The 12,809-nt window shown below is 39.0% G+C and overlaps 1 protein-coding gene across 5 annotated transcripts in view; it reads left to right on the top strand.

Annotated features, from left to right (window-relative positions):
• Positions 1-11,774, top strand: part of abcc9 (ATP-binding cassette, sub-family C (CFTR/MRP), member 9) — a 78,637-nt gene extending 66,863 nt beyond the window's left edge. For 3 of the 5 annotated variants that reach the window (XM_085436636.1, XM_085436637.1, XM_085436634.1), the window contains 4 exons: positions 4,404-4,507; positions 4,598-4,731; positions 5,154-5,216; positions 6,462-11,774. In XM_085436636.1, coding sequence (XP_085292762.1) covers positions 4,404-4,507; positions 4,598-4,731; positions 5,154-5,216; positions 6,462-6,599 — 439 coding nt within the window. In that variant the 3' untranslated portion in view covers positions 6,600-11,774. Of the gene's footprint in view, positions 1-4,403; positions 4,508-4,597; positions 4,732-5,153; positions 5,217-5,714; positions 6,006-6,461 lie in introns of all 5 variants that reach the window. The other 2 variants (XR_014915972.1, XR_014915971.1) reach the window with 1 other exon arrangement.
• The last annotated feature ends 1,035 nt before the right edge of the window (positions 11,775-12,809 follow it).

Raw genomic sequence — 12,809 nt, 5'->3', positions numbered from 1 at the left:
TCTCTCGAAACACCTCTCCTCTTCAGTTTTCAAAGAACAAAACATGAATACACTTAATTGGGTGGGCTTGGTGGGGGTCTGACTTGCCTTTCAGGTGTCTGGCTTCTAGCTCAGAGAGAAGATCAAACAGTGAGTATGAGCAAAGTAGTCACGATCAGCTTGGTATTTCAAACAGCCTCAGCAATTCTAACTGTACTGGGGGAGAACAGTCAGGCATCACCCAAGGCTCGAGACCCAGCTTAAATATGACGTTGATTGGTGATGAGTAGCAGGTGTGCCAGGCCAGGACTTCTAGAAGCCACACCCACCACTTCATTTCATACACTAGCAGAGAGGCAGGTCCACACCTAGACTACACGGGGACCATGATGGTCCATTGTTTGTACTCGCTGTAGTCTTTTGTGTTTTTTTTGTGGGTTTGTGGTTAATACTTGCTTGTTCCTATAAACCTGTTAATGTGGGGGCATTTAGATGAATAATTTTGGGAAACGTAAGATATGATCAAAAAGTTTCCTCAATCAGCCCATAAAAGAAAAATACCAGATTCAAATCTTTAAATTTCTTGTCTACATCCAAATGGCTTCCTGCAAATTTGTTCCTAGGAGTCCAGTTATGACCAGGTGAGCCGTGTGCTCTGCTGTTTACCGCAGATCGGACCGTGTGACTGCTGGCTATCGCCCTGCAGTTTAAAAAACCAGAACGCTTGACATCACAGTAAAGTCAACTGGAACATCCAGAGTTTGAGGGAGAACTTTTACTGGAAACAACCGAACCGTGGTGCACTCCATTGTGCTGTCATGAATTTGTGTTTTTTCCACACAACCTTGGCTCAGCACCTGCTCCACTCACCAGATATACCTCTGTGCACATGCCTCCACTTGCCCAGGATGAAATTAAGTGAGGCTGTTTTGACACACTAGATTTGATCCAGCATGCACGGCAGATGCACAAGAGCAAGTGCATATCGCGTCTGTTATGTTTGTCCAACTCTTAGAAACTGTGATGATGAAAATTGATACCAGAAACAGTGGAAGGAGTTTGTCTGGCTTGAAATTACAGTTGAAAAACTAAAAAAAAATCTACACAGACGGTTTAGGAGGTGTCCTGTTCTCGTCTGATGCAGAAACACTGATGTTTGCCACAAACGTTAGTGGACCAGAATCTAAACATGCCATCAGAGCACTGGCTCTTTTAAGCCTCCATAGCTGAGTGTCACGCTGCTTGATTAACCACGCTCAGATTTGGAAAACCCGGACTCGCCTCATTGTGAGCTCTTAACCAGAAAGAGAGAAAAAAAACCCTCTTTGCCAAATCGTAGTCTGAGTTCTGTCCCGAAAGATGTTTGTCACATGACGACACAAAGTCCCAGCTGTGGGGTTAGCGGTTGAGAACGCAGTGGGAACTCTGGCCGGGACCTAATCTGACTTTTGTCACAGACGTCACGTACCGAGGAGGTCGCTGGAGAGATGAAGGACTCAGCGCCGTTTTGTGCGTACACACTCGCAGCCTCTGTGTGTTTGTGTTACCAGATGATAAATTACTCTGTTTGTTATAAAAGACAAAGTGCATGTGCTGTTTGTTTGGACAGATATGCTGCTCCAGATAATTGTATGTGAAAGTGGGAGACGGTGAGTGTGTGTCTGTGTTTTGGCATTTTCAGCAGCTCTTGTTTATGTGAACGTAAGCCTGAGGTGAATGGTCGGCAGTGACTGCTTCACACTGTTATCATAGATGCTCTCACACAGTTCGGCTCTCTCTCACACACACACACACACACACACACACACACACACACACACACACACACACACACACACACACACACACAGAAGTAGTAATGAATGCATTATTTATAATTATTTGAAATGCCACAGTTTTAAAACAAACATGGAATTAATTGTTATATTAACCCTTTAACCTTCATAAATGCAAACAGGACCTATTCTGTTTATCTACACGCTCCTTATTTTTGTTGTAGGACTCTATTAGATTCACATTTTCAAATAATAATCTTCTATTGGCTGTTCACAGCCTCTCAGTTCATTTTCGGTCTGAAATGAGTGATTTTAGTTCCTATGTTCCTCAGTTTACCCCAGTAACTTTTTTTATTGGCTGCCCCTCTTAAGCAGAAGGTTTAACCAGGAGGTGGGCGTGGCTTCCATGTCCAAGATGACCATGTTAGGGATGTCAGCTCTCTAAAACAGCATACAGAGACAAGAGTAAAAACAGATGCCTGAAATTGAGCTTTTGGCCCACAGGGATTGCTTGTACATGTGCTGATGTCATTATTTATAAACATCTCACAAAACAAGGATAAACAGAACAGCTTTCTTTTTAATTATTTCTTTTTTACCATTTTCTCCTTCTCTCCTCGTCTCTCCTTATTTAACATTAGAACTCAGTGCCTTTTACTTCTATTTATCTTAACAATGATCATTTAAAACCGCTTTGTTTGCTTTCTTTTTCCTGTTTGGCCCGAACTTCCAAACTTGCAGCCCACTCTGCAAAAACCTGTTGAAGACATGCGCCTGACAATTCAACTTGTGTCAACAGTGTCAACTTGACTTATGATTTATGTGGCTGTCAATCGAATGTATAAAAATATGAAGATGTTTTTGAATTTTTTTAAACAAGCAGTATGAAGAGTAGACGAGTACTAACCTTCACTTTAGAGCCAAATTTAACTCAGTTTTCAGCTTGATTGCTGTACCAGTTTATCATTTTTTGGTGTTATAATCAACAGAAAACTGCTCATTATGCTATTGCTGAATGGCTGACATTAGATTTACTCCAAGTAATGAGCAGCCTGAAAAAAATCCTTTTTTACTTTTCACTTTTCAGCCAGATTTAGACATAAAAGGATGACTTCTTTTGTGGTCTTTTGACAACACTGATGTCATCCAAGGACGTCTTTTGCTTGTTTGGCATATTTAACTAAGTGGGTCTTAAGTTAAATTTCCATTTTCCATCTATCTAGAAAAGGTCAGTAATATTTTTGCTTCGTCCTGTTTAGATAATTGGAATATTTTGTGCTCAGAGTGCAGCCAAGAAATGATCCATCAGCTGTAGCGTCCACCAAATGCACATTTTGTTCATCACATTTTAAAATGCACACACATGTGATCTGTCTACTGCAAGACTAAAAGATCATTTGAGAGTTATATGGAACATTATGGCAGCTTGTGCATCCGTATATTCATGCAAGATGTTAAAATGCGGAAGGTGAAGCTGAATGTACATAACAAATTGTGTTTCTGAAGGTCTTCCAAAGCTTTTCTTTAGCCATTGGCTGCTTTTTTACTCATTTTGAATCCAGTCCTTGTACCTGATCATTTTCAGAGAAACATTTTGGGGTTTTTTGGACTGAACAATTAGTCATTGAAACATAAAAGACACCTAACTGAAGGGATGAACCAGTGTTGTGTCTACACATACCAGACAACTTAGCAAAGAACCAATTTACATTTATGTTTAGGCACTTTGTTACTAACAGCCTGTCACTAAAACACATCGCCTGCGCCATTTCTTTAGTTGAATCTATAAAATATTTTTATAGCTATTTTTCTCATCTTGGCATGGTGTGCTATGTGTCTTTCAAACATTTGGGGACAGAAGAAGAACTAGAAGGTCAAGCAGCAGATGAGCAGTTTCTGAAAGGATTATCTGTAAGAAACACGACTACAGGTCAGTGGTGTTGGGAGCATCTGATTGGCAAAAGCTTTATTTTTTCAGTGTGACAGCGATCCCAAACACACTCTTAATGCAGTAAAATAATACCTGGATAGAAAAACACAGTGGAACACTATCAGTCATGGATCGGCCTTCCCAGATCCCCAAGCAGTGTGGGATCATCCTGACAGAGAACAGAACAGAAGGCAGAAACATCCAAAGAAGAGGATGATGTTGGATGTAATTTGGGCAAAAGACTGACTGGACCGAGGCTGAATTCTTTGGATCAGTTTCTGCCAGTTGTCCTCACTATGAAATAAGATTAAATATAATTCATTTAAACAAAACAGGGATTAGGCAAAGCTTAGCCCAGCAAGCAAGCCATTCATGCTCCCGAATGTTTCTTCTTCATTTTCTTCTTTTCATGACATTAGACTCTCTATAGAAATGGCAGCAAAAGTGCATAACGTGCAAGTGTTGTGCTGATCAGTCATTCGATGTGTTTTTGGCATTTTTATTCATTTAAAGGACTCACTTTCCTTCCTGGCTGCCCAAGACTAAAAAGACAGTAAAAGTTGCTGAAACAGTTCACATTCGTGATTTGTGATGTCTTTGTTGGTCTTGGGTCCATCACTGTCTTTATCAGCCTCTGCAGGTGGTGTATTGAATCTATGGTCAGTCCATGAGAGGTAGAAATATGCTTTTTTTGTGTTAATGATGTTTACTTGTTGCAGGTTTAATCTTGATCCGGAGAAGATGTGCACTGACGATCGACTGTGGGAGGCCCTAGAGATCGCTCAGCTTAAGAACATGGTGAAAGCTTTGCCTGGAGGACTAGGTGCGCAAACTTAACTCGAGAAAGAATGCAGCTTATTGCACCAAAAGTCAGTTTTGAAGTAGAGTACTTGATCGATGTGTTTGTGTTTAGACGCTGTCGTGACAGAAGGAGGAGAGAACTTCAGCGTTGGGCAGCGGCAGCTCTTCTGTTTGGCTAGAGCTTTCGTCAGAAAGAGCAGCATCTTCATCATGGATGAAGCCACAGCATCTATAGACATGGCTACGGTGTGTGCTTATTCATGGCATCTCGTGCAATCATGTACAGAAGCTTTTTCCTTAATAGAGATATATTTGTGGGATAGTAATTAAATGTTATCATCAGCCAGTTTCATTTTACTTATGTAACCCCAGTTGTCCCAAAAATACTAGAGAAGGAAGCAAAAAATGAACAAAGCAAGCAAAGAAAATGAACGAATGAAAGAATTTTAGTTAAAACAGGTTATTTCTAAGGCATCAGTAAAGAGAGACATGACATCATAAACAGCTTGAAATACATATAACTGGACTGGAGGTGGGTTGCAAAGCAGTTTGCATCGCGACAGCCCCATTTTAGCCTCGCTCTACTTTGGATCACGTTTACAGCAGCTCACCACTTCCTCACCTGACGATATGGTTTCTATTCTCTGTTTCGTCTTTCTGTCTTGCAGGAGAACATCTTACAGAAAGTCGTGATGACGGCGTTTGCAGACAGAACAGTCGTAACAATCGCAGTAAGTCCTTCAGTCTTTTATCCTGTTGTTGTTACTAATGAGGCAAAAAAAAAAACTGCTGAGGTCAGCTGAGGTTTGTACAGATAGATGCAGATATGTGGCTCTCTTTGCACTGAGCTCTATGTTCATCTATCATTAAATTATTTACCCCACAGATGTTTCTTTTATCTGTGCCTTTTATTAATGGCCTTTCCCACACATAAACAGTTTGTAACACATAGTTCCTTATGGATTTAGTGACTTAAATTCAGTCCTCTTGTCCGGTTCTTTTATTTATATGCTTCCCTTTTTTCTGACTTTTGTCTCTTTGTGTTGCTGTCTTATCCTGCTCTGATTTTCTTTCCTTTCTTTTTCCATCTGCTGTCTCCTTCTACTTTTTCCCAAATCTCCCCCCCCCCACCTCCTTCCTTTTCTTTTTTGTTTTCTCACTTTTTCTTTTTTACTACATCTACTACATTTTCTGTTGTCCTCCTTCATCTCCCTTTGTCCTGCCACCAGCATCGTGTGTCCTCTATCTTGGATGCCGAGCAGGTGTTGGTCTTCTCCTCAGGGATCTTGGTGGAAAGTGACTCTGGTCCCAACCTGCTAGCACAGGAGGAGAGCCTCTTCAGTGTGCTAGTGAGGACTCACAAGTAGACCCGGATCAACACAGACCACTTTGGCTCAGCTGACTCTCGGTCTCTCCTGTTTTCTTCCATTTTCCTGCCTGTTTCTGTTTCTTTTCCTGGCTGAGCCACAGCTGACGTCTGACTCTGGGTCTGCTGAAGCTTTACTGCCACTGACAGCCTGGTTGGTACAAGAAAATACTGCATGCTCTTTTAAAGATATTCCTTGTGGATGCAGTGCAAATTTGACGACAGTCTTCAGTGTTGTGACATTGTTTGTCCTCCAAACTAAAAATTGAGAAGGGATTCAGTTAGAATTAAACCTGAATTTGTATTTTTAGTAGCTGACTGGTTCAGATGCTTTACATTCATCTCATTCAGCAGGTTCCTGGAAAATTGGACTGTATCAATAAAATGGGTCTTTGGACATTTCTTCCAAAAAGAATAACATCATCTCCAAAACTGTGAAGAGTCCGCATATTTTAATTTTTAAAGCAGCTGACCAGTCTATAAAATTCTTACCAAATCCTTCATTTGATCCAACAAAACTAGCTTAAAACATATTATAATTTTTTTAAAACAAAACATTTCACTTAGACTTATTATGTTTGTGTTTTGTGTCGTCCCTGTGTGTCTCCAGCACCGTGTCCACACCATCCTAACAGCTGATCTGGTCATTGTGATGAAGCGAGGCAACATCATGGAGTACGACAAACCTGAGACGCTTTTGGAGCAGGAGGACGGGATGTTTGCTTCGTTTGTCAAAGCTGACATGTAGGACACGCGGGACCCAACGGCTGACAACCTGCTCAGTTTCTTGGGTTTTTTTGTTTTTGTATTTTTTTTTACCTGAATTACTTTCTTGTTGAGGTGAACAGCCCTCTGAGAGAATACCCCACTGCAGGGAAGCCAGTAACATACTGTTTCTACGAGGAGAAGCTTCCCTGTGCACTCACCAAATGGAGACAGGGTCAGCTGTCAGTCAGTGGGTTTAAGAAGTCGTACTAAAGAAGTCAGGAAGTAAAAGAAGGTGCTTTGGGTAGGCTTGCTAATCAATGAGTCCATCGGTTGGTTCATCCTGTTTTTATTTTGTTTGAATTTAAGAAAACCCAATTACACAAACCACAACATTACTAGTATTTGGACTGGAAAGTGAAATAATAAAGATATATCTTATATGTGATGAATGGCTAATGCAAACTACAAATGAATATATTTTCTCACTTGTCTCATAGAAAATCTAAAGTTATTTTTCCGACTTTCAAATTTTTCTCAAGATCTAAACAAGAAAATAAGCAATAAATATAATGCTTGTGAAGCTCACAGTATCAAAATGGGCAGCCAGGCATATCTTTCCTGTGCTCTAAGACTAAGAATAGTGAGAACACTTAATAGTTAATAAAGAACTGATAAAAAGCAAAGTTATTTCATTTCTTATTGCCAGTAAATCCCACGAATGACCAAACCTACTATAAAATATGTAATATGTATACTAAATAATGCAACCACAAATACAAAAAAGTAAGTCTTAAAAACTGCAGTTGTGGCCACTTGATGCTGGCTTCGAAAAATCTCCACAGATCCTGTGTCAAAATGTCTAAATTCACAAAAGAAATGAACATGTTGATGAAAAACGTGTATCTCAGATCGGTTGCCTGCAGTTGCTAGGTAAAATCGGCCAGAAAGAGGTGTACGGAGCTGCACTGAAAACCTCTGTGGTTGCTTTGGTCTGTATCAGATTGCTGCGGTTGCAGGTTGTGCAGCAGTGAAACTGTGAGGAATGTGATGAAGACGGTAAATGACGACTGTTCACCTTCAAAGTAAAAGTTGTTCCTTTTGAATCGTGTTGGTTTTGGCAGTAAGACACAACTTGCCAAGACAAGTCAACATTTCCAATGCAAATCTTCAATTCTATTGACAAAACAAATGAATCAGGGGCAACTTGGAGTTCAGCATCTCGCTCACTTTTGACATGCAGACTAAATGAGCCAAGAATCAAACTATCAAAGTTGGCCATATGATAGGTGTCTAGGACTATACGACCCATTTAAATTGCATATATGTTTAAAGTTAGGCAATACTAGAACTAGAACTAGACATCTCACCCATGTTTATGGCTTTGGCACCTTTTGGATCTGATGAGCAGATTTTTCTATGTTTGATTAAACTTGTGGATGCACTTTTCTAACCAAGCTAATAAGCACTAGCTGATAGCTTTTGGCTCCATAAAATGTCAAGATAATGCTAAAGCCATGACATCATTATTGTTATAACTACCATATTTATATAAAATCTCTCTGAGAGCACCGAATATGGATTACCTGCCTTAACAAATGCACTGTTACCTCTTTTTAACACATTTTTTTACACCGTTTTAAATGGATTTGAAAGGTTTTTAGGTTAGAGTATTAAGACAGAGGCTTGTGTTTGTTGGTCTTTTCATGGGATTTGTAGACAGTAGGAAATACATACAGTTTATTAAATATAAATTATGGCTTTGAGATTTTATTTCAGGTGTTGAGGCTGTGAAAAGTGTAAAATGTAAAGATTTAATAGTTGGAGAGTGAACAGAAGTGTTGTTTCATATTAATAGAATTTTTACAGTCTTTAATTATCTTGTGTAAAATATTTGTTACTTTTTAGATCATGCACCACCTCTGTTTATACTGACTGGCACCTGTATTATGCAATAATAATGATGGAAGAATTTTTAAATGTATTTAAAATCCTTTTTAAAAATGACTGTTGGCTCTTTGGCCATTATTTTTCTGAATAACGCAGTGGAAGGATTTTAAATCAACCCTTTTGTATTCTACTCTACTTTTTGACCTTAAGTTCTGCCATAGAGGTAACACTGATAGAAATGACAAAGCTGATGGAATCATATGGTTTTATTAACCAGTTTAAGAATGCATTTATAATGATAAATAACGCAGCTGATTGTTGTGGCCGTTCTTTGACTGAACATGTGTTGACATTTTTCACGAGATGCCAAAAATGAGACGTCACAAAATACCAACAGCAGTTTCCCAAGTGAAGGCTGGATACTCTATTTCTGGCCTACTTCTCCTTCCTCCCTGTTCTATCAGTTGTACGTCTATGCCTCCATTAGTACAAACACTGTAAGGTGTCACGGCTCGGCCTGCAGCCAGTGAACCTGCTGTCTGTCTGCGGTCATGCTTTGCTGAACTTTTTATCCTCGGGGACAATAGATACCCAGCATGCCTCCCGTTAACTCCAGAGATGCTTCATGGATGTTTGAGAGGGCAGTGATGTCTTTTCTTTTTTTTACTGAGGAAGAGCAGTAACTTGCAGTAACTTAATAATCAGTTCTAGGGGCTGAAATTTAGAGCTACATCAATCTCTATTTTGCACATTAATAATGCAACATTGGTAATAAATCGGATGAAACCAAATTAGAGCCCATAGGAGAGAGTGAATTTTAGAGAGTGAAATTTAGCATTCACAAGGTGAACATAAAGAGGAGTCCATATAGTAAAAAAAAGAGCTTTTGCATATGGGAACTGCTCCATCTCTTTGATGGGCTGATATCAACATGTTTTTATATATTTTTATTTTTAAATAATGAAACTTTAACACACTCACTGTTTTTATCATACGGATTGGATTCTCCTTGGAAGTCCTAGCTAACACTTTTTGTTTTCTGTCCAATGCATTGTGTAGTAGATTTAGATTTAATGTTTTCATGGAGCTTTGTTTAAAGTGTCCATTAAACTAGGAGAGTTCATTTTCTGCTGGAAATCCTGTTAGAGGCAGACACTTTGTCTCTGCATGGAGAGTTATGAAGGCATTTTACATGCATCTTCATAACCATAAGCCACCTTTAAAAATGAAAAATGAACATTTGATATATCATTTCTTTCATCTATACAAAAAAGTTGTAATGTTGGCTAACTGAAATCCTAAAAAAGCTTATTGATGGTTTCTCGCTCGGCATGTATAATTCAACTTGTGTGGATCAGGTCTCCTGAAATTTAAACTGTAGGATGATGTTGTGAGCTGTTGTACATGTGTAAATGTTATTTTAGTCCATTGCTAGGTGGTTGCTAGGCAATGTAATGGCATCACAATATCTGACATAGATAAGAACCTTTGGGGGCCGGAGATGTACCTGTGAGCCAAGTTTGTCTGCCCGACTTCTGATGCTCTTGGAGGGTTTTGTGGACAAAGAATCAAACACACAGCAGAGATGCCAGAGTCCTTTCTTTTGCATTGAAAGAAAAATATTTGGGAGACAGTATCTCATAATTATGACTGTTATCTCCCAGATAAAAGAAAACTTCTCATCATCACAAGATAATGTACAATAATAGAAAAATGCCACAGAAACGTGCCTGACAGTGTTCACTGTGCAGTGGGACAGGAAATGGAACCGCTTCATAATGTGCTTGGGAACTGTTGTGTTTTTAATCATTTTGAGATTTAATAAGCAATTTAGTGATGGTTCTTGCTTCTGTTGGTTTCAAATAATAGAGATAGTCAAGATTCCTTATCACTGTCACTACAATGCAAGTTTTCATATATAAACAGCAGAAGTCGTCCCTTTCTGTAGTTAAAAACACACGCAACATGCATATCAATGAATGGCTATTTAATTAATAGGCAGGCTTTTTGAATAAAAATAAAAATAAAATGTCTTAAATATAAATGTTACCCAAAGGAAACCAGCTCATTGCCATCACAGTGAATCCATTTGCGCTGCCACTCCTGTGCTCTCAAACATAAAAATGACTGACCAACACTTACGGGTCTCAAATTAAGTGATAATAAATCATACTCGTGAGCCAAGGTCTCAGCTTTTGGGTGATATTTTCAGTGCACAACAATATGTAGTTACAGCTCAGCATTCAGTGCATTTCTTTGGAATATCTTTTCTAACCTTTCTGGGAGCGGTGCTATTGTCCCTTTATATTATTGTATATTCATTAGACTTAATTTGCTTTTGGACTAAAATTTGAAACTTTGTACTGTACAGTGTTGAATGCCAAACATGATTTTTCCGCCTTTTCTTGTTTAAATATCTTACATGTTTCATCTCAAGAAGTTGTCACTTAAGCTTTTGAACTTTGTGATTTCTCTCATTTTACAAGTTGTTTTAATATAACACAACGAGATGACACGTGAGGTTTACCGTCACACTTGGTGATCACAAGCTTCGCCTGCACTTTTCTTTCCCCTGACAGCTTTAACTGTAACACTGAATGTCTTTGTTGTTGTCCCTGCAGTTCTTCCAAGTCCTCGTCCGTCTCCTCTGTTAGCGATCGAGTGCTCTTCCTGTTCTTTGATCCTCGTTCAGTAGCACTTTTTATGCTCTTGGCCACCGTCACACTCATAAATCCTTTGTTTTCCTTGCTGTGCTTCCATGCTGCTCCTGTTCTGAACCTGCACACGGCTGCCTTGTAAACTCATCCTCTCACACCCCAAACCACTTTTTGTCTTCGAAGCTGACATTTTACACCAAGAGCAAAAAAGCAGTGGTGCCATTTTTCCACGTTACACTTTGCACAGGTTTTTTCACTCAAAGAATGTCTCTTTTCGAACAGGTTTCACGTGTGTTTTAGTTTCTCGGAACAAACAAGTACATAAAAACAGCGAACGGGTGGAAATGTAAGGGAACTGCATGTAACTCATTGTCGGAGCTATGCAGAGAGCTTTCCTTACTTTCATGAAGTTGACTGTTAACAGAGAGCATCGTAAATGCTGACATCGTTCTCACAGATCAGTTTGGAGATGGTCATTTTTTTCTGTATGTACATTCTGTATGTAGTAGCCTGTATAGCCAAGGGTTTAAACATATATATATATATATATATATATATATATATATATATATATATATATATATATATATTAAACTGCTATTATTATGTGTGCCTGATTTCTTTCTTTTTTTACACTTGTAATAACAATAAAATGCTCTTGAGTGATGTGAGGCTGTTTGTTTTTGTTGGGCTGCTTTCACGGCTGTAAACTCTTGACCTTTCCTACCTCAGGACACAGGCCAGGAGTCACGGTACCCTCAATACTAGATGTGATAAATTGCTAAATGGCGCCCCCTGATGACTGTTTCTAAAATAAATCCAAATACATGCACTAGGAAATTGCACACATTTCAGAAAATATATGAAAATGAGAGCCGTCAGGTGGTTTTTTTTTCTTTTTTGTTGTTCTTAATAAACTTTTCCTTGTTGAGCTTTTGTGTTCATTTTAAAAGACGTGTTTACAGATTGAAACACAAAACCAGTCAAACTGGACACTGGTTTTTATCAACAGCTGATGTTTGTTTTTGTTTTACCTGAGCTCAAAGAGTCATTCCTGCATGAATTATAGCGGCACAATCGAAATCTTGCCCTTACTTTACCCGACACCCACCTCTCAACCATCCTATAGCTGTATGGGGTTGTCCCATAGGAACATTTAGCTTGCCTGGAGAACACCTGTGGCTTGACAAATTTAAACTGGATAGAAAAGACGGGTAAATATAAAGGTTTTTATAGACAACTGAGTCTAGAGTGATTGGTTTCATGGATGTAGATTAGCAGGGAAAGTGCTGACTTTGTGCCCAGCTCTAACTAAAGTTCCCTGCAGGTCCGATTGTTCGGCTTCCATTAAATGAAGGTAGGGTTAGGACTACCGCCTCCAACCTGAGTAAGAGCTACAATTACAGACAATAGTAGCTCCTCCCCTCTGTAAAATGCCAAATAATGGTCCAAATTTCACGACTTTTCTTTTCACTGTTTTCCATGTTTCTTTGATATTTATATGCATTAAATTAGCCCTTTATGCACATTCTTGATGAAGTGGGTTAAACAATGACCGAACTTAAGAGACATCTGTTTTAGTGCTTAAAAAACTGCCAAAAAAGTTAAAAAAAAAAACAAAAACAAAAACAAACCCTATAAGATAAAAAGATTCTAGGGCCTTCCAAAGCAGGCTGTTTCGGTGGTTTTGCCCTTTCCCATTGCCT

Source organism: Copadichromis virginalis, linkage group LG17 (assembly GCF_057382275.1).
Source record: "Copadichromis virginalis isolate Kocher_CV1m ecotype Utaka linkage group LG17, C_Virginalis_male_GT1.1, whole genome shotgun sequence".
NCBI lineage: Eukaryota > Metazoa > Chordata > Actinopteri > Cichliformes > Cichlidae > Copadichromis > Copadichromis virginalis.
The sequence above is the reverse complement of the archived record's forward strand: the minus strand, read 5'-3'. Positions and strand labels throughout refer to the sequence as shown.